Below are 21,777 nucleotides of genomic sequence, written 5' to 3'. Positions count from 1 at the left end.
TTCTATTCAAAATTGTTGGACCAAAAATGAATCAGAGATACGAGCCATATGGAGTATTAAATTGTACTATTACTAAGTACAATTTATCCTGCAAACATTAAGTCCTCATATGGCTCTGTGAATAGAAAAATTTTAAAAATTATGGGGTTTGGAAAGCAGGGAATTACGAAAGGAAAATGACTGTGACGTGAAGGGGTTAAAAGAGCAATAAGACTTCTGAAACTAATAGGAGAGACATGGACCTGTTTTCAGAGCAATACAAGTGTGAGGTGTACAGTTCCTAAGTGTAGCATTTTCACAACATGCTTTATATAATTTTCCACATTTATATGTGGAAAATAACTTAATAGGAGTTTATTTATCATCTAGCAGCAGTGCTTACATGGAACATATTACACAGGAATGACTGCTTCCGTTGGGTCAGGATGGCAATTAAACTGTGGGTGAAGCAGCCAACAAACTCAGTCCTGACTCTTCAATCCAAAGGCTCTTCTAGCACATACAAGTATCAATGTAACTGGGAATGAGCACTCTTGTCAGGTCTGCTGAAAACGTTCAGATGCACATAAACATGAAGTGTCAGCCTTCCAGGACCTCCAATACTGAATCATGGTCAGACTGCACCTACAGCAACATGCAACAATGCTTGGAGTAAGGTCTTGGAGTAGGAGGGTTGCCAGCAGAGCACCTCCTCTTCAGTATTCCATAAGTCAGGTGGTATTTTTCTAGTGGAATTCAATGCCAATTCCTAGTTATAGACCTTTTCAAGGAAAACTGTATCTGGAGATCTATCTCTAGCAGCCTTTCTCAAAGTGCGTGATAACACCCTCTTGTGGGCGCTGGAGGCTTAAAGAGGGGTGGTAAAGGGCCCAGAGAAAATTGGTGGTGTTGAAGCGGTTTGCCCTGTTTGATTGAGTAAAATAAGTAATTTGGATTGTGGTTGATTGTTCAATGATTTTTGATAGCATTTCCATTATTGTATTTATGTGAATGTGGATTTAGTGCTGTGACAACGCTACTAAATAAAAAGAGAAACCGTTTGCATGTTACCGAATGTGGTGACTTACAGCTGTGTTTCAGTAACTTCGAGCCTGATATTAAGAAACTTGTTAAAAATCATCAGATTCACCCTTCATATTGGATTAGTTTTAAAATTTAAATTGAAATGTTTGTTTTAATTCGAATAAAAGTTTTTCTAAATTTTATTTATAAAGTTGCGTTTTATTGCTCTCATTAGAACAGTCTCATTTACAATGTAAGTTTGAACTCAAAAACAGGATAAGACTCATATGGCTGCTATAATTAAGTTAAAATAATGATTGCAATTGGGATTTTTAAGATGTGGTAAAGTTAAAAATTTTAGAGGGCACAGGAAAATAATTGATTCGGAGCCTGGAGATAAACAAGTTTATCCTTAGGATAAGCCATCAATATTATATTGGTGGGGGGGTCTGACAACCTGCACTCCTATTGATCAGCTGTTTAAGTTGTCTACGGCATTTGAATGAGTGAGGTTTGTCGAGTGGATGCACAATGTCATATATTGTATACGCAGATGTGAATCGGGCCTTAGAAATTACCTAAAGATAGGTCATCAAGAAGTCCCAGGAAATCCCTTTAAGCATTCAATTCTGTACTGAAGGTAGATGGTAGATATCTGCTTAGTTAAACTTGACTTGTGCTCATATACCTCATTTTGTTAAAGTCAATGAAGTTTACTGAATTCAAGTGCTTGTGTTTTTTTGTTTTTTTTTCAGATAATGTTATGAATTCAGCTTCTTCCATGCACTCACCACACTCCTTTAATATAAAGCTATTTATAGCGTATAATGAGAATTTTTAATCTCTCTATATAATAAAAATGAATTCCTGTCTCTCTCTGTCTGTTCTTTTTGCGTGACCAAACGACTGGACTGATCTTCACCAAATTTGGCACACAGATACTTCAGGTGTCCGGGAAAGTTTAAGACAAGAACCAACTCACTCGGACTTACTGTTCCGGAGATACAGCTTTCCCAAAACCCTGACCCCCCCATTAGCCAAAACAAACCTTCAAGTCTTTCACTCATATTCCTACTGCCATACACATGGTCACTCCACATACACAATCCAACACTGATATCCAAACTGAGATACACGCGTCAGAGGATTAGATACACAGGTCAGCACACAGTATCACGTCAGAGGATTAGATACACACGTCTGAACACAGTTCCACTAGCCGAAGGATTAGATATACGCGTCTGCACACAGTTCCACATGCCAGAGAATTAGATACATGTGTCTGCACAAAGTACCACACTGCAAAAGATTAGATATGCGTATATACACACAATTCCACATGCCAGAGGATTAGATACATGTGTCTACACAAAGTACCACACACTGGAGGATTAGATACACAGGTCATCACACAGTATCACAGGGCAGAGGATTAGATACACACGTCTGCACACAATTCTACACACCAGAGGATTAGATACACGCGTCTGCACAATGTACAACACGCCGAAAGATTAGATATGTTCATCTGCACATAGTTCCACATGCCAGATGATTAGATACATGCGTCTGCACAAAGTACCACACACTGGAGGATTAGATACGCAGGTCAGCACACATTATCACACTCCAGAGGATTAGATATGCGCGTCTGCACACAGTTCCACACGCCAGAGGATTAGATACACAGGTCAGCATACAGTATCACACACCAGAGGATTAGATGTGTGCATCTGCACAAAGAACCACATGTCAGAGGATTAGATACACAAGTCAGCATATAGTATCACACCAGAGGATTATATATGTGCGTCTTCACACAGTACCACACGCTGGACGGAGGATTAGATACGTGCATCTGCACACAGTGCCACAAGCTGAAGGATTAGATACGCACATCTTCACACAATACCACACGCCAGAGGATTAGATACATGCCACTGCACACAATACCACACGTGGGAGGATTGGATATGTGCCACTTCATACAATACCACACTCCAGAGAATTAGATACGTGCCACTTCACACAATACCAAATGCTGGAGGATTAGATACGCACGTCTACACACAGTTCAACACACAGCAGGATTAGATATGTGCCACTGCGCACAATACCACAGACCGGAGGATTGGATACACGCCAATGCACACAGTTACACACGCCGCTGGATTAGATATGCGCATCTACATACAATTCCACATGCCGGAGGATTAGATACACGGGCCAATACACAAACAAAAAATGAAATATACCCGTGTGAAGCCGGGTCCTCCTGCTAGTATTCTATATATATTGTAAGCCGATGGCTGGTCAGGTAATGGAGGGGGTGTACATCTCACCCAGACTACTAAGGTGGGTGAGATGAGAAAACTACAGAAGGAATGTTTGTTCTCAGCAGACAACTTTTGTCTACTGAGCATTTTGGTAAATGCTCAGTACTGGGCTGGATTTTTAGGAATAACATGTAGGATTGGTAGTGGGACATGTCATTCCACCCCCCTCCAGTCCACACTTTGGGGATGTTCCGGCAGCGACTCAGCTGTTGAGAGTCTCCTCGTCAAGGGAGCTTAAGAAGTCAGCTCTAACAGCAGACTTTGGGGCAGAGTTTGGCTGGAGAGCCAAAGAAAAAGGTAATATTTTTGGAGCTGTGTCCTGAGTGATTCAACTGGCTTTTGGATTTCTGTAATTCTAGGTGAGGTAACCTATTCTTATGTTTAGTTAGAGCCTAGCCGGGCAGGTATTTATTTTTGCATTGTTTCCTTTTGTTGCTGCACTACCTTTTTGAGTGAAAATAAACTCTACTTTTGTTTTGGACTAAACGAAACTGGACTTTTGTGTCTATGCCACCCCAACTAGCAACCCCAGACCATGACAGTATGAATGTGTTACTGTTGCATTTTCATAAGCCCATACTTCAATGATCTTGTGTTTAATGTCAGGCCTTAAATGGGTTGTCCAAGCTAAAATTTTATTTTTTTAATTAGGCCGAGGAAGGTGGGAGAAAAAAAAAACCCTCACCTGTCCCCGGTGTTTTGGTACCTCACAGCATGGTCCTGTCCTGCTGTTCCATTGCTGTCTTCCGGTGGAAGTCCACATTGCACATGATCGTTAAGGCCAGTCAGCAGCCTCATCTGAAGGGACTTGCGACGCCACAGGTGGTGAGGAATTCCACTGCGAAAAGTCAGCCAAGCAGCATGACCAAACTGTGCTGGGAGAACCCCAGAGCACCCGGGACAAGTGAGTATGCTATTTTTTTTTTTCACATCCACTAGTCTAATTAAAAAATAATATTTTATCCTGAACAACCTCTTTAAGCTTTTTTTTTTGTGTCCTGAGAACAGAATGCTGTAGACTAGTAGCTGCAAGAAAAATGATATCTCTTTCTTCATCAGGAGGAGAAAATCACTGAATGTGACCTGACTATTAAGGTCCGATACATGTGCAATAGAAGGCGTTAAAGTAATCTGTAATATTTTGAAACTTGATGAACTTTTGCTTCTATTTCTATACTAGAAGTTACCATGGCAGCTCATCACACATTTTTTAATGCAAATTATTCCTTCTATTTTGTACTTTACACCGTATTGCAACAAAGCCGTAGATTTCAGGATTCACATTCAGTTACTCCTCAAGCAAATAAATGTGGTTTTAGATTTTAATGGGTTGAAATAAGAATTTAAAGGGGTTTTCCAGGCTCAAAAGATTTATTGATTTATCCATTGGATAGGTCATCAAAGATTGTGCGCGTCCAACACCCAGGACCCCAATTGATCAGCTGTTAGAAGTGACATCCTCTTCACAGGCCAGGTGATGTCACATGACCTGTCTGCAGCTCAGTCCTGGTTACATTATCAGGAAAGTTCCTCTAGAATAGGTATTGATTGAAGGCGTATGTGCTGCTGCAGTTGTCAGTCAGGGTAGTAGCCATGATACAGATGATCAGGTCAGAATAGTGAAACGTCAATACCTGGAAGGCATGATCAGGTTTAAATATGAAGGCACAAGGCAGGGTTGAAAAATAAGGTGTAGCAAAATTTAATAACTGGGATCAGGAAAGTGCAGTACAATACAAGGAGATATTGCAAGCAGTGAGGGACATTACCTGGAGATTAAAGGGGCTCTATCACTGGATTTTCGCTATTTTAGATAAACATATTCCTGAATAGCCTTTAAAAAGGCTATTCAAGTCCTGCTAATCGTTTGTAAAAAGACCCGCCCCCCCCCCCCATTTTAATGAATTACCTTTTAAACATATATGTAAATTCACTGTGGGCATTCCATACATCCCTCACGTCATACTCTGTTCACACCCTCCTCTCTTGGTTCTTCTATGTAAGTCCCTCCTCCTACTTTTGATTCACAGCCTTTGTCTCTTATAATAATAATAATAAATTTCATTTATATAGCGCCAACATATTCTGCAGTGCTGTACAATTTGATTATGGGCACCAAATGTTCCACTGAAAATCTGTATGTTAGAGAGATCGGCCAGAAACTCAGAATATGAATCAATTCACATCGCCATACAATTAAACAACAGAGAATAGACCTTCCAGTGCCAAAACATTTCTGCCAGGAAGATCATAATATCACCAATGACATGAAAATTTTGATTTTAAGGGGGAATTTTAAATCAAGAAAACAGTGACTGATTTATGAGTACAAGTGCATGATCCTATTCAAGACTCTGGATAGTGGAATGAACCTTTCACTTGGGTTTATGTCTTTCTATACAAATCACTGAACTAAGACAGCCATAAAAATAAAGACTCTGGGAACTGGGTATTGATTATTTGTTTTTATATGTATATAGTAATAAGCCTCTTCCTCCCTCCCTCCTGAAATCCTATCCCTGTGCACAATTATACATAAATATGCAGCCTGCAGAAAGTGTTTTTAGATATATCTGAAGAAGAAGCCAGGAAGCTTTGAAACGTTATATTCTATTATCATTATGAGTTAGCCATTAAAAAAGGTATCACCTACTGAAGACTTGCAAGTTTTTTGTTTTTTTTATACTTCCTGTGATGTCACTTTTTGTGGGAGTAGCTGCCTGTGATGTACTGTGTCTGTCAGTGTATTTTCCAGAGGCTGGAGGCACTACCAGGAGACAGGCCAGTACACCAGGTGATGTGGAGGGGGCCACAGGAAGGCAACAACCCAGCAGTTGGACTGCTAACTCCTCCTTTGTGCAAGGAGGAACAGGAGGAGCACTGCCAGAGCCCAGCAAAATGACTTTGGTGACACAGTATCCTTGACAGGGGGAGGGGGGATCTTGCCCTCAGAACCCCCAGATGCCATGATCGCTATTGATCATGGCATCCAGGGGATTATTCCACCTCCAGTTGAAGATACTACGACTCCAGTGGCTGGTCCCAGCCTTTGGCTGTGTAACACAGCCAGGTGCCAAAAGTAATGCTGCAGGCACAGCTTCTGACCAGTATCTTGAGACAGGGCCTGGAATCTGGGGCTGTCCCGCTGAATCTGGGATGGTTGGGAGGTATGTCAAAGGGAGTCTGTCATCAGAATGAAACATATTAAACCATTAACATATTTAGATAGGTCAGGCAGAATGTATTGCCTTTTAGCACATGGAAATTTGTGCCTCTGTCACAGAGATATTTATTTATTTCCCAATATGGAAATTAGCAATCTGGAGTACAAAGGTGATTCCTTTGCTCCAAACTACTACACCTCCCACTCTTCGGAAACACCCCCTTTCTCCCCTCCTTTTTTGAGTGATAGGGCCAGGGATTGATACATAAATCTCTCTTGGCTCTCTCGTCTCACATTCCCACTGGAGTATGTATGAGACCTTGACGGCACTTGGCAGCACTGTAAGTGACCAACTGCTTTACCCCAAGTGTGAGAATGAGTGCTTTTGGAGGTCCTTCCTCCCAACCACGGTCAGGTACAATCACGGTACATAATCTACATCAGACCAAGCAAAGTTCACTCCGAACAGAGAACTAAATGATCCTGAAGTCTTCTTTCTTTCTTTTTCTTCCTTAGCTTCTATGGTTTTCTAGTATTTTTCTCAGCTTATTTGTGTCTCCTTCTGTAATATATTACTGTTTATTATCCTGTATCTGTATTACCATGCTGCTGTAACACTGAAATTTCCCCACTGTGGGACTATTAAGGGATTATCTTATCTAATATTTTCATGGGGAAAAAATGTGGTGCATTTGGATGAGCCTGGCTTATCTAATTGTGTTGTTGGCTTAATATGCTTCCACCTAGTGACAGACTCCCTTTTAATAGAGTTTTCCAATGAAAGCAATCATACTCTAGCAATAGAATAGGAAAACAGTTGAAGTTCCACAGCAACCACAAATGCTTCATTTCTACAACATTGGTCCTTACATCATTTACTGAACTGTTAACACATTTGACGTATAACCCCACCTGTAGTGCTGTTGTAACTATATAATAAGGAGATACATAAATAGTCTTGTAGTATACTGCAGAAACTTAAAAAGCAAACTTAGCTTTCACTGAGATTTGTCACATGACATTTTAAATTTTGTCATATAGTGCTTAGCAACAGACTGCAAAGTGCCACTTTTTATAATAGCAGCACATGCTGTCAAAGTGGCAGATTGCGATCTGTTACTAAGGAGCACTGACAGAATTTTAAATGTCATGCGGGAAATGTCAGCAAATGGAAAGTTTTCCTTTAAGTCTAGAAGAAACTTGTTGCAACACTATAGCAACTGAAGTGAATTCACAGTTACCCTGGATACTGTGATAGGAACGATAGAGAGATCTGAGGGTAGACTTATATATTATTACAGTTAATGGGGAGATATTATATCCTTTTTTAAGTTAAAGTCATGTAAGGAAATGCTCCAACGTCTGGCCCTATAACTGATTATATTGATATGCATGAATTAAAGGGGTATTCCCATGACGCTTGTTCACTAACCTGCAGGCTGTTGTGCTCTCTTCACTTCCTGCTGTGCTCGGCACATAGGTGGGCGGGGTTTCACTTGCACGGGATTGGTTGTAAATGAATTACCACAGTGTGAAGCTGATGTAGCAGAGCTGGACTTGAGTCAGCTTGCATTACATACAGAGGTAACGGACTCCCTATCTCAGCCCTTATCAGCCAAATTCAATTAAACCGACTGATAAGAGCTCAGAAATCCCGGAGCTCTCACCTCCCCTATCTGAGAAGCTCCGCTACTTAAAAGACACAAACAGCTCAGAGCTGCTTCCAGCCCCTCCCTCCTCCTCTGAGAGCAGGCAGTTACATCACTTGACAAATGAGCAGATAATCCCAAGGGCCACAGAAACGGAGTGTAAACAATGAAGTGAATAAATTAAGATAGCAACCAAACAAAGCAGTTTTGATAAAGTAATGCATTTAGGGAAAGTCTTAAATCCACATAAACTAGCAGTATAGATAGGATCCTTGTGATGAGACAACCCCTTTAATATATTGGTCATACAATATGATGAAAGGACTTAGCAACATCTCTCAGCCCATTTCATTGCTTCATCTCTTGGCTGGCACAAAATCAGTTAAAAAGAGAGATGTTTGAGAAAACTAAAAAGTTACAAAGACATTTGGTTTTCAAAATAATTTATGCATAGACTATTACTGGTAACTTAACGCCTTAAAGTTGCATGCCATACATATATCCACCATGAGAGAGAGTCAGTCAGTGCTACATGATGCAATGTCACTATATCCATGTAACCAGCAGTATAGGGCCTAACCGACACTCACAACTGGGATCCTTCTGCAGCTACCAGAGATGGACAACTCCTATGCCTGACAGTATAACCTCTTATGTGCTGTAGTCAATAGCGTCCACAGCAATCTAGGCGGTCGGACAGAGGGAAGGAGTTCCCATTGCCAGCCTCTTACCACCCACAACAGGATGTCAAGCTAACTTTATAAATTGAGCAATTATACTGTCCTGCAGAATAAATTAGCAAAAGTGCAAAAAAAAATGTATTCCCCAAAAATAAAGTTTAAAGGGGTTTTCCCATATCCATGTCTCAGCAGCTTTGCCTGCTGTCTTTTCTCTCACTTCCTGTTTGATGAACAGGAAACTATGAAATACCTCACTAGACATAGATATCAACTTTACCATAAGAGATTATGTATTATAATTACTAGAATTCTAATATATATGAAGATCAAATAATAAGCACAGTAAATGTATATTACATTAAACAATTTTAGAGAGATAAACAGCCTTACATGCTGCAGAGGAGACAACAGACTTGAAATAAACTGAATGTTCTGTTTGTGTTTACATTAGAGATAATAGCTCTGCCCGAGCCTTTATAAGCAAACTGCAATTAACTCAACTGATTTTCCAGAGCCACAGAGCCAACAAAAAACATCCCCACCCCCCAAAGAGAGCAATGACACATCCTCTGACCTGTCTTATCTTGTCTAATGATGTGTAAACAATGAGAGGAATGATCTCACATATCAGGCAAATGAAGCAGAATCTCTAAAGCAATGTATTTTTGGAAATGTCTTGAATTTACCTAGACTAGCAATATAGATAGGATCCTTGTGATGGGAATAGCAAATTAAATATATTCATACGAAAACAGGTAAGAAAATAGCAAAAAATTATTAAGATTTCTAAAGGACAAAATAGACCATATTATTAAGGACTTACACAGCACTGTTCGACTTGTGGTGTTAACAATTTAAGTATGCCGGTAGTTGGTATGTTAATACTTGATGACTTTTTGAAATATTTTCCATTTCAGTCTTCCAAAATTCATAACTTTTTTTTATTTTTCTTTTGACATAGCCATGTGAGGACTTATTCTTAGCTTGATGAGTTGTACTTTTATTTTGCACCATTTTAGGGTACATATAATATTTTGATTAGTTTTAGTGGTTTTGGGGGGTCCGTGTGAAAAAAACAATTCAAAATGCAACTTTGTTCAATGGTTCATTACAATTACAATACCATAATTACCGCTTTTACAAATAAACTTTTTTTTGAGAAAAGGACGATTTTCCTGAGATTGCCGTATTCCGACGCCTAGAACTTTTTTGCTGTTTTGTTGATGAAGGTGTATAAGAGCTCTTTATTTGCAGGACAGGTTATAGTTTATATTGTCAATAATGATTGGTATCTATGGCTTTTTGATCACTTTTTATTTCTATTTTTTGGAAAAAGTGAGGTGACAAAAATACATTAATTTGCACATGGTTGTTTTTTTTTTTTTTTGTAACAGGAGTTCAACGTATAGGATAAATAATGCTACTTTTGGATAGTGCGGACTTAGGTATCCCCATGTGTGTATATTTATTTTTTGTTTATAATATTTGTTTTGTAAATGAAAAGATGGATGTTTAAATCTTTTTATTTGTTTCTTTTCTATTTTAAACTTTTTGAACTTTTTTTTAGTTTTTACATGTCCCACAAGGGGACTTGATTCTGGGATTTCTGATCCCTAGTGTAGAGTACTGCAGTATATTATATTGCAGCACTTTGTACATAGGCTCACTGTGTATAATGGAGATAGGCAGTCAGGGGTTCTTTGCCCGGATTTCATATTTTTTCATCAGTTTCATCTAAATCACTGCTTTATTCATATGCAAATAATTGGGAAAGTGCCCAGGCAAAGCATTTTTTCTTCCATTTAAATATAAATAAAAGGGTGATTTACATGCAAATGAGGCTCCAGAGCTGAATAACAGGTATATTTGGAAACTGTTGAATCACCTCTGCAAGGTACTGGAGTTACGTTCACAATCAATTTACTGCTGACAAACTCCTTAAATTTTTTTTTTAGAGGGATTTTTTGAAGTAATCTTTTTTTTGTTGTTGGATAAGCTACAGTCTCTATAGCTAATATTTAGCATACATATAATTTTAAGTTTACAAAAAAGTTACAATTGTGGCATTTAAAATATTTGAATTTGAATGACAAGTAATTAAATACTTTAATATTTTCTTACATTACCAGATCCCATGATACCAATTACAAATTACAGCATTTTGTAATGCATCAAAACAAGATGTGACTGTTATGAAAGTGATGGTTCACATCTGCGTTTGGTAATCCTTTTGGGGAGTCCGCATGAGAACCCCCCGAATGGACTACTGAACGCACTGGAAAGTGGTGTACAGTGAAAGTACATGGACCCCATAGACTATAATGGGATCCGTGTGCTTTCCGCAAGATCTCAGCATGAGTCATTAGGACAGAAAAGTAGATTGAAGTACTTTTCTGTCCGCATTTTCCATGCGGAGGACGCGCGGAAAACACACGGACCTCATTATAGTCTATGGGGAATCGTGTGCTTTCATTGCACTCTTCTTGCCAAAGCGTTTGGTATTCCATTTGGGAGGTCTCCATGTGGAATCCCTGAATGGATTACCAAATGCAGGTGTGAACCAACCCTAAGGCTGATTAAACTTCTTACATCTCCTGATTTCCATTGATGACTGGCAGTCCATACACCATAAAATTTAGTAGTCTTGCCAATACACAGAATTTCACAAAAAGGATAAAAATAATCTTTTAATACTAAAAGTAGCAGTTACATTAGGCTCACACTAGGGTTCAGGGACCCCCACCCCATTCCACTTCAAATAGCTGGCGAACAAAGTGCTGCAAGCAGGAGTTTTTCTGCACTCATTTCAGTATAAAATCATTGGTAACCTGGCACACCACAGGTTTCTGCAGGTAAATGCTCTTTAAGGGTATGTTCACACATTGGCTTTCTGTTGCAGCATCCCACTCCTAATTAGGCCTGAATGAATGGGCCTAATCAGGAGAGTCTTGAGCCGCGGATGCTGTGGGTAACTCAGCCATGGAATCCATGGGAAGATAGGGCACATTGCTTCTTTTCCCCACTAGCTGAAAAAAATCACTAGCGGGAAAAAAGTGAGTGACTCTCATTGAAATGGATGGGAGATGTTTTTACAGGCGGATTCTGTGTAAAAAATCTAGCGGCAAAAAAATCCATGTGAACATACCCTAAAGAGGACCTTTCATGTCCTCGGGCATACACGGTTTTATATACCGCTAGAAAGCGCTGAATTCACTTTATCGATACCTCTTAGCTGTCTATAGGGCATTCCTGACAGTCTAGCTGGGTTGTAAGGAATGCCCCTCCTGACAGTGCTGCCCATAGTACTCTAGTGTCAGAGGGGGAATTGCACATGCACAGCCATGACTCTAAGCTGTGAGGAATGCCCGACCTTCCTCCTGACAGTACTACCCTGTTTCCCCGAAAATAAGACACCCCCCCCCTTCACCTTCTGGATCACATACAACCGGCAGTCATGCCGGCACTCCACTAATTGTTCCCCGCTTCGTTTGCCAATTGTTCCCCGCTCCAGCCGCTGCATAAAACATCCCCCGAAAATAAGAAAGGTCATATATTTCGTTAGCTAATTAATTATAAGAACATGTCTTATTTTCGGGGAAACAGGGTAGTCTGTAGACTAGAAAACTAGAAACCTATAGATAAGCACAGAAAAAGCTACCAGATCCCCAGATCCTTGAATAGGTGATGACATGGTGGCTTTCACAAAAAAAAAAAAAAACTAGTGGTTCAGCTGGTGTCACCCACAGAGGGTAATCTATTTCTTAAGCCAGTCTTGATCTCCCATATGCTGGAGTAAGATGCTCCTAATTTATTAAGAGACTCATGCCTTCTAATAAAAATGATCTATATTTCTGGCCATTTGTGTGCCAGAATCTCACATAATACCCTAATAGGGTCTTCATATTAGAATAGAAGCTACTTTTTCTAACCATTCATTTTATAGTTAGTTTAGCACCTATGTGTTCTCTTGCAATATTAACATTTTGTTGCAAATGAATTTTAATTGTTTCTTTATGGTAAAATAGCATAATTCTACTTACATCAAGGTATGCTGCTGCAATAGAGGACTTTTTGCTATATTGAGCATAGATTCCACATTCTTTACATTTGTGGATTCATAATAGTCATATATTGAGATTTTAATAGATTTAATAAAATTTAGTTTTATATTGACTAATCTTTAGCCATTTCAGGAATTGTTATTTCTGTCCTTAGGATAGGCCATCAATATTACATCTGCAAAGGCCCGACAGCCAGAAACTCTGCAGATCAGCTTTTTTAGCATAGCACGGCTCCAAGTAATGGTAACAATTTTAGGAGCCACGCTATGTACCTGGCATACAGGGTGTAGCAGTAGATTTAGGTAGTGCAGAGGTGTACACAGGGGCGTAACTAACGTAGAGGCAGCGGAGGTGGCTGCCACAGGGCCCAGGCCATTAGGGGGCCCGGTGACAGCCGCTACAGCTGCGTTTTTTTGTTTTTTTCTAATGGGCCGTTACGGGCCCTATTCACTTGCTGATCCTGGCTGGGCCAGGATCGGCAAGTGACACCGTGGGCCCCACAAATACTATCATTATACTCGGGGGTCTTTGCAGACCCCCGAGTATAATGATCGGCGGACCGGGAGAGGTAAAGGAACGTAAAAATACTGTTACTAACCTCTCCACAATCCTGCCAGGCCTCCTTCATACTTGTCTGATGTCTCTGACGTCACATGAACCCGGCCTGCTTCCCGGGTCATGTGACATCTGACGTCATTAAAGAAGGACGGGAGCGGCGGCCAACAGCATAGAAGCCGGGGAACAGGTAAGCAACTGTTTTTTTTAATGTTTTTATTCCCCCGGGTCTCCGATTATTATAATCTGGTGTCTGAAAAGACCCCAGAGTATAATAATTGTTTATTGGTGTCCACAGAGGGACATAATACTGTGTGCAGGGCTTACTAAGGGACATAATAGAGTGCGGAGGAGGGGGTCAGTCGAGGTCTTCAGTGTCGGTGTCGGTTGGGGGGGGGGGTTGGCCCACGTCAAAAGTTCGCCACGGGGCCCTGCCATTCCTAGTTGCGCCACTGGGTGTACATCATATGGAGGGTGAGCAGCATGACTCCAGACATGTTATTACCTTTAGCCGCCCTTTCTCGGTACCACTGATCTGCAGGGGTCCTGGCGGCGAGCCGCTAGAAACAATTCCACTGGTAAACCCTAGACATCCCAGTTGACACTGCCTATGCAGTATGCTTCTTTCTTTTCTTTCTTTCTTTTTTTTTTTTTTTTTTCAAATATCATTTTTATTGAGAGAATAAAACAAAAGAAACACACAGCTTTTCAAATATGCAAACATTATAAAATGAGAACATAGGGAGGAGGACCCAAAATTGGAGCAAGTTAAATTAGCAAGGACAATCTGTACATCTAGGAGATATCCTGGGATACATCAAGACTATTGGAAGGCATATAACAATGAAGCAAGTATACAATAAAATATAGTAGGTCTCTCAAATATGGGGAAATAGGGGAACAACAAAAAGAACAACCAAAGGGGGAGGGAAATCATAGCTCAGATTCATAACTTGATCAGTTGTACAGTAGGACCAAGATGGGGAGTAAAAATAACTAGGGACAGTGAGGTTACAAGAAAGTACTCAATCACCCAGGGGCATATTTACTCTCGCAATGTAGTCAAACCAAGGTATGCTTCTTTCTGAAACTACATTTAATGTATACCTTTGTAATAAATCTTTATACTTAGATAGTATCTATGCTGTAACTTCTATAACCATATTTAAGCAATATTGGGTAATATATATATATATATATATATATATATATATATATATATATATATATATATATATATATATATATATATGCACATGTGAAGGTGAGAACCACAGCACAAGCTGAAACTATAAAGGAAAACTCAGGGAAAACTTTTTGAAAGCACTCAATGGTAATGTGCTAGGCTGCATGAACTGTAGTACAGTACTTTGCTTTGAACAAGGATCTGTGTCTGATGAGCTAAATGCACATGTAGCTGCAGAGAAAACACTATGAGAATATAAATAATCTGACGTGTACTATATGCTCAGTGATTCAATAGCACAACTGGGATACATCCCAGGAACACAGAGAAGGCAACAGACTGGAAATGCACAACTGGATTTCCTTACTGATGACACAATAGTAATATTAACATTAACTTCAGTCTTTTCCATATAGTTGAGCAAGGCATTTAAATGATTTGTTTTACCTATGACATCCATTTTTCTATATTTTTAAACACGTTTTAAGTTATTTATCTATGTATCTCTTATTAACATTCACACTATTCTGTCATGATTGATTTTAGATGAAACAGACTCCAATCTTTAAACTGATTGTTAAGATGCTAGATTGCAGCCTTGTACTTCTGGGAAATGTAGCAAGGTAGAAAACAATCAGGAACTATATTCCTGCACTTGCTAGAATATGATTGTCCTCTAGATGGCGCTGGGCACTTATCTGATTTGCAGACCAAATTTGGCTGTGGCCATAAAGCAGTGAATTACAATTAAAATTCAATATTTCATTTTAATTTGGCTCATATTCAAAAGCTAATTTGACATGTTATATTGTGTTGCAGATACATTACAACTAAAATTTATATTTATTTTTAAAACTATTTTAATAGATCATATAGTTTATTTAAGTTAGGTATAAACATACAGAATATGTCAGCGTTCAGTTTTGTCACCATTGTATGTTTATTAATATATTAAAATTGTGCCCATTATAGCATAAAATATTCCAATAGGGAGATTCACTAACCAGTAAAGAGATTAGGTAGATATAGCTTCTATCTCTTTGATAAAGTGAAACTCTCCCCTTTATCTTTCCAATTGGCAGGAAAAAATAGATAAGTATTCCATTTGTTCAGCAGGACTTGGAGGAGCAAGAGTTAATATGCAGCATTAGCTCCCAACAGTACTCAGAGGTCTGACCAGGTAATGATATAGCCAGTATACAATGGATAAGCAGCAGTCCTATCTATCCTCTGGTTCAATTTAAATGTATTGTAAGTCCCTGAACTATTACATGGAGAAAAAACTATTTCCTAATACCCTCTATACGTATTTCACATTGTATGTTTATGTATCAGACTAACATATGTCACATTGTTGGGTTTTTTTTATTAATTTGATTCTGAAACTACTAAAGGAGTCTCTACCACTGTTGATAATGGAGACCCCGTCAGCCCTCACGCACGCCCACACACGCCCACACACGCACGCCCACAAACACACACACACACACACACACACACACACACACACACACACACACACACACACACACACACACACTGATCACATTGATGGCCTATCATAAGAATAGACCATCAAGGTGTATTTTAAAGAGAACCCCCTGAAAGCTGTGTTCACACTTTGTGTTTGAACTACAGTATATAAGATAATATTGTCTAAGATAATATTGCTATACTTGCTGACAGTTTCTAGGTAATAAAGAAATATATTGCCCAGAGTAAAAATAGGTAGAAATGTGAGGCGATCAAAAAAAAAAAAAAAAGATAATAAACATAATTATATATATATATTGTTAGGGTCTGGGGTTGCTAGGTGGGGTGGCATAGACACAAAAGTCCAGTTTCTTTAGTCCAAAACAAAGGTAGAGTTTATTTTCACTCAAAAAGGTAGTGCAGCAACAAAAGGAATCAATACAAAAATAAATACCTGCCCGGCTAGGCTCTAACTAAACATAGAATAGGTTACCTCACCTAGAATAACAGAAATCCAGCCAAGCTCTGCCCACAGTCTGCTGCTGGAGCTGACTTCTTAAGCTCCCTTGATGAGCAGACTCTCTGCAGCTGAGTCACTGCCGGAACATCCCCAAAGTGTGGACTGGAGGGGGTGGAATGACAGGTCCCACTACCAACCTACCTGTCATTCCTAAAAAAAACAGCCCAATACTGAGCATTTACCAAAATGCTCAGCAGACGAAAATTCATTCATTCTCATCTCACCCACCAGTGGCATAACTACCGCCATAGCAGCAGAGTCAGCTGCCACAGGGCCAGGGACATTAGGGGCCCGGTGACAGCCGCTACCACTGGTGTTTTTTTATTTTTCCTTAATAGGCCGTTATACCGCGGGCCCCACAAACACTATCATTATACTGTACTTGGGGGGTCTTTTCAGAAACATAAAAAACTCTGTCACTTACTTCTCCACAATCCGGGCAGGCTAGTCGTTTGACGTCTCATGACCCTGGCCTGCGTCCCGGGTCATGTGACGTCTGACATCATTGAAGATGGACTACAGCGGACGCCGACATCATGGGAGCTGGGAGATAGGTGAGCAACAGAGTTTTTTAAGCTTTTCTCCCTGTGGATCTCCGATTTACTCTGGGGTCTTTTCAGAGCAGGAATTAATTAAAAATATCATATTGATATGACTTATTTTTATAACCACTGTTCTTCTCTACCTTTTTGGTCTGCTCTTTTTAATGGGTGGGTGGAGAACTACACCTTTTGCTATGGGAACCCATGATTTCTATTAGCATCCCCAAATCAGCAAATCCTTTTTTAGGAATAATTACAATATAGACCTTTCAGTATTAAAATTTTAATTTCCATACAACATTAAAATTGATGGTTTACGCAGGGACGTATGGATAAAGCTACTGTACTGCATATACCATGGAGGTAGTAGTTTAAGGCAAAAAAAAAAAAAATCAAGTTCTAGGTTATATCCCTTCCTAAAACAGCATTAATTATTAGCCATTACAATGAACTAATATGATTTACTGTAAATTTTTTGCTTTAATTTTAGCTTCCATAACAGCGTATAAATTAGTAGTAGCACCATAAAAGACTGTACAGCTTGTAAAGCTGGTCAGTAAACCTAATATAATCATGCTTCCCACAAACAAGAAAAGCCTTGTAAACATTAGAAAGCCTTTGTATTGTGCAGAGGCCTATAATAATGCTGTTTTCCATGAAGCTCTGAGCACTTAATAGCGGGTGACAATTATCAGGACATGTCTATTTACACACTGTAAGTTAGTCTTTATCATTCAGCGGATATAGTTAGAAGTGATAATGAGAGAATTCAAGGTACTATTCCGTTATCGGGCCAGCAGCAGCGCATTTCAGCACCAGCTTTCGGGACAGCAGTTCAGTTCAGCAGCGGGAATTACAATGACATCCGAGGACTGCTGGCCCGATGCTTGTGCCCAGTAGCCAGTACATCAATGACCCCCCCTCCATCTCCTCCTCCTTCCAGTGCTGCCCCCCAGCTCTCCTTACATCTACCCCGTACCCTCTCCCCGCCACATGACTAAGCCGATGCTGGCCCGATGATAGAGGCCGTGCTTGTGTGTAGTAGGCAGTACATCGATCGATGCCCTCATCCTCCTCTTCCTTCCAGTGCTGCCCCCCAGCTCTTCTTACATCTGCCCCGTACCCTCTCCCTGTAATAGGCCTCACCGTAAATCTTGAGCAATGAATGCTACTAGATAGCCGCCGGACGCTGCAGAAAGTTTGTCCCTCCGGCTCGCTGTAGCTCACCGTTCCTATAGTCGGCGTGTTTCTTGTCAGGGCCTGGATTGAGCCCCGGTGTCTTTCCTTTCGGTCTCGGTACTAGCGCTGAGGTGAGGCCTAGTCGTGTGGCGGGGAGAGGGTACGGGGAAGATGTAAGGAGAGCTGGGGGGCAGCACTGGCAGGAGGAGAAGGATGGGGGAGGGGGGTCATCGATGTACTGGTTACTGGGCACAAGCATCGGGCCAGCAGTCCTCGGATGTCATTGTAATTCCCGCTGCTGAACTGCTGTCCCGAAAGCTGCTGCTGAACTGCGCTGCTGCTGGCCCGATAACGGAATAGTACCGAATTCAATAAAGCTTTCAAAATAGGATACAATGTATACATTTATCACTGACTGAAATAAGGGCATTCTCGGCCTCATTGTCTTTATCTCATATGGGAACTGCATCAAAAGAAGGTTTAACATATAAGTATTACCTATGTTCATCCATGATGGTTGTTCCACTAGATTCACACTAGTGTTCATCTCTCCATCGGTTGGGTCCATGTGGAGATCCCACAGACACAGAGTCCGTCCGCTAAAAAAGTGGTTACCCGCGGACACCTGGAGACTCGATACCCATGGGTTTCCAGTGGTTTTATACTGAAACTGGCAGGAGAAAAGTCCTCCATGCAGAGAAAGACTCCAATGCAGATGGGAAACAAAAGTTGGGAATATCATATGATGTTATGGCCCTATCAATGTCTGTTTTTGACACCAGTGTTTTGTGAAGAGGCGAGTGCAGAAGAACTTTCACAGTGTTGGTATATAATAAGTTACATATTTCCTGTGTGGCTCTCTTCATTTTGCTCTCCATACTGTATTGTAGCAAAGCAATGGTTAATGTTTACTTGACTTGAAAGACAATCCAGTACTTGCAAGTGCTAAACATAATAATAATAATAATAATAATAATAATAATAATATTAATAATAATAATTAATAATAATAAATTGATTGCTCACTAATGCTGGCCATACACATAAGATAACTGTGGGACAAATACTGATACGACCTGTCTTGACGATTCTCTCATATACATGCATGCTCAGCTTGACCAAACAGTATCTGTGTACAGAATGGGGAAGGGGAGGAAGTCAATGCCAGACACCTCTGACACCTCATCTCCCCAACAATAAAAGGTCTGGGCAGTTGAAATCCAACTACTTGATCTTTATATTCCCAGACATCAGGAGATATTCAGGAGACACGTTAGTCAGCCATATATGTTCTCCTAGTAATGCTCTTAGTAGATTATAGGCAATGTGGCATTGTGAGGAACGTTGCTTCAGCAACAGATTTATAATCTTAATCTTAGTTCACTTTGGTTGAATCATTAACTTGAAATATGTGTTTGACCCTTTTCCACAGGGAAATCTATCTGCATATTTGATTATATACTGAATTCAAGATGTCTTGTCCAACTAACTAAACTCTTATGACTGCAAATGAGAATATCATGTTGTATTTGTATAACATTGGCCAATAATTCAGTCCCATGTACACTGGCTTACCATATAGGCAAAAATAATGTAATATCACAGTATATGATAGACACAGATATAGCCAAGTGTAAAATCACACCTACTGTAATAAAAACTATAGTACAGTGTTAAAAATCTATATGTACAGACTCCTGATATGAATCTGCTGCTGACATTTGAGTGAAAGTTTCCATGAAGAGGATATATAGGTCTGTGTAAGAACAGTGAGTAGAATGTTTTCCATGTTTAAAAGGATTTTTTCCCATTTATTATCCATCCACAGGATAGGGGATCAGTTGCACATTGGTGGGGGTCCTAGCAGTCAAATCATAGGCGCAAAACAGCTTTCCTCTTGTTCTGATTGAAGCAATGGAGGAGAAGACAGATCTCACTCCATTCATTGATGAGACCACCGGAAAGTACCACTCAACTATTTCCAGGGGCCCCACTGAATTTCCATCCACCACTCTATTTACAATGGGTAGTAAAGCACTCCGGTTCCCACGACTAGAGAATAGGGGATAAATAATCAAACATTTTCTTCATCTGTCTATTTATTCCAATGTAATTTCCTAATTTCCATATAGGGTAAATTGAGCAGTGAGAATTTATAAGTGATCCTAAAGGCTTGAAACCAAATAAAAGTTCACAATATCTTTGCAGGGTGCTCCATACAATCAAATACACTCTCTAAAGGTAAGTTACATTTACTATTAAGATTATTTTGAAATAATAATATTCCCATTGGTTGTATTTTTTTCTGAGCAGAGTTCTCACTCCTACTGTTTGAATTGTTGAGTAAAGGGGCTTTACAGGATTAGCAACTGATGACCTATCCTTTAGTATAGAACATCAATTGAAGATCAGTGTGGGTCCGAAATCTGGGACCCCCACAGATCAGCATTCTGAAGTGACATTAGTGCTCTGTGAGTTCTTATTCTTCATTACATGGCTTATTCATAGCTCAGTCCCAAGTTCAAGTGAATTGGTCTGTGCAGCAATTTTAAGCACAGCCACTGTAATATGCATGGCGCTTTATTTGGTTTGTGTAAAGACACTGCAGCGCTCTGCCAAACACCTCAGTCTCTTCACACAGCTGATCAGCAGAAGGCTTGGTTGTCCGATAGGTTATCAATTGATGAGCTTGGCAAACCCCTTTATTTTAACAATGCCTAATTTTTCCTGTAGTGTACCTTCTGATTTGTAAAGTACTGCAGAATATGTTAGCACTAATGATTTTTATTATTCTAACTGTAAACATGAATATATCTGGAATCTGAAAAGCGTACAATATATTTAATTTACTATGAATGTTTTAGGTGGTAAGAAATAGAAAGAGTTTCCAGCTCCCTTTACAGTATATAGCAGTGCTTAGCAGATTATTGCTGTACATCACTTTGCAATTTGCCTCCATCCCTGTGTAACTGTAATGCATGAAGTCAACCCTAAACCTGCCTAAAGACAGCATTTTACAATATAATCTCAGGAATGCACTGTTTACTGTCATCCTCTTGGGGCTCGATTTATTCAGCAGAGAAAACTGATGCACTGTAAAAAGCCTTAGGCTGCCTTTACTTCACAATTGCCTCTTACCTAAAACATTGAGTCTGTCATAAACAGCATATAAATAAACCTTCTCTAACAACATTTACTGCTGCTGTGGTGCTGCTGGTTAGTCACATTTAGGTTGTTAGAAAATGTTAACTTTCTGTAAGGGAGGACTGTTATGGTATGGGGGATCATTGCTATTTTTTTTTTTTTCAGTTTAGGGTAATGACTAGAGATGAGCTAGTAGTGAACTATTCGAAAATTCGATTCGAGTAGACCTTAATATTCGACTATTCATTTGAATATCAAATCCCATTATAGTCTATGGGAAAAAAACA

At 39.8% G+C, this 21,777-nt stretch overlaps 1 protein-coding gene across 2 annotated transcripts in view; it reads left to right on the top strand.

The window, feature by feature from the left end:
• DLGAP2 (DLG associated protein 2) overlaps positions 1-21,777 on the top strand; it is a 748,630-nt gene that overhangs the window by 241,930 nt on the left and 484,923 nt on the right. For both annotated transcript variants that reach the window (XM_075268420.1, XM_075268423.1), the window contains one exon: positions 20,555-20,587. In XM_075268420.1, the coding sequence (XP_075124521.1) occupies positions 20,555-20,587 (33 nt within the window). The remainder of the gene's footprint in view (positions 1-20,554; positions 20,588-21,777) is intronic.

The sequence above is a fragment of the Leptodactylus fuscus genome, chromosome 3 (genome assembly GCF_031893055.1).
Source record: "Leptodactylus fuscus isolate aLepFus1 chromosome 3, aLepFus1.hap2, whole genome shotgun sequence".
Lineage (NCBI taxonomy): Eukaryota > Metazoa > Chordata > Amphibia > Anura > Leptodactylidae > Leptodactylus > Leptodactylus fuscus.
This window is presented reverse-complemented; position numbering and strand designations above follow the sequence as displayed.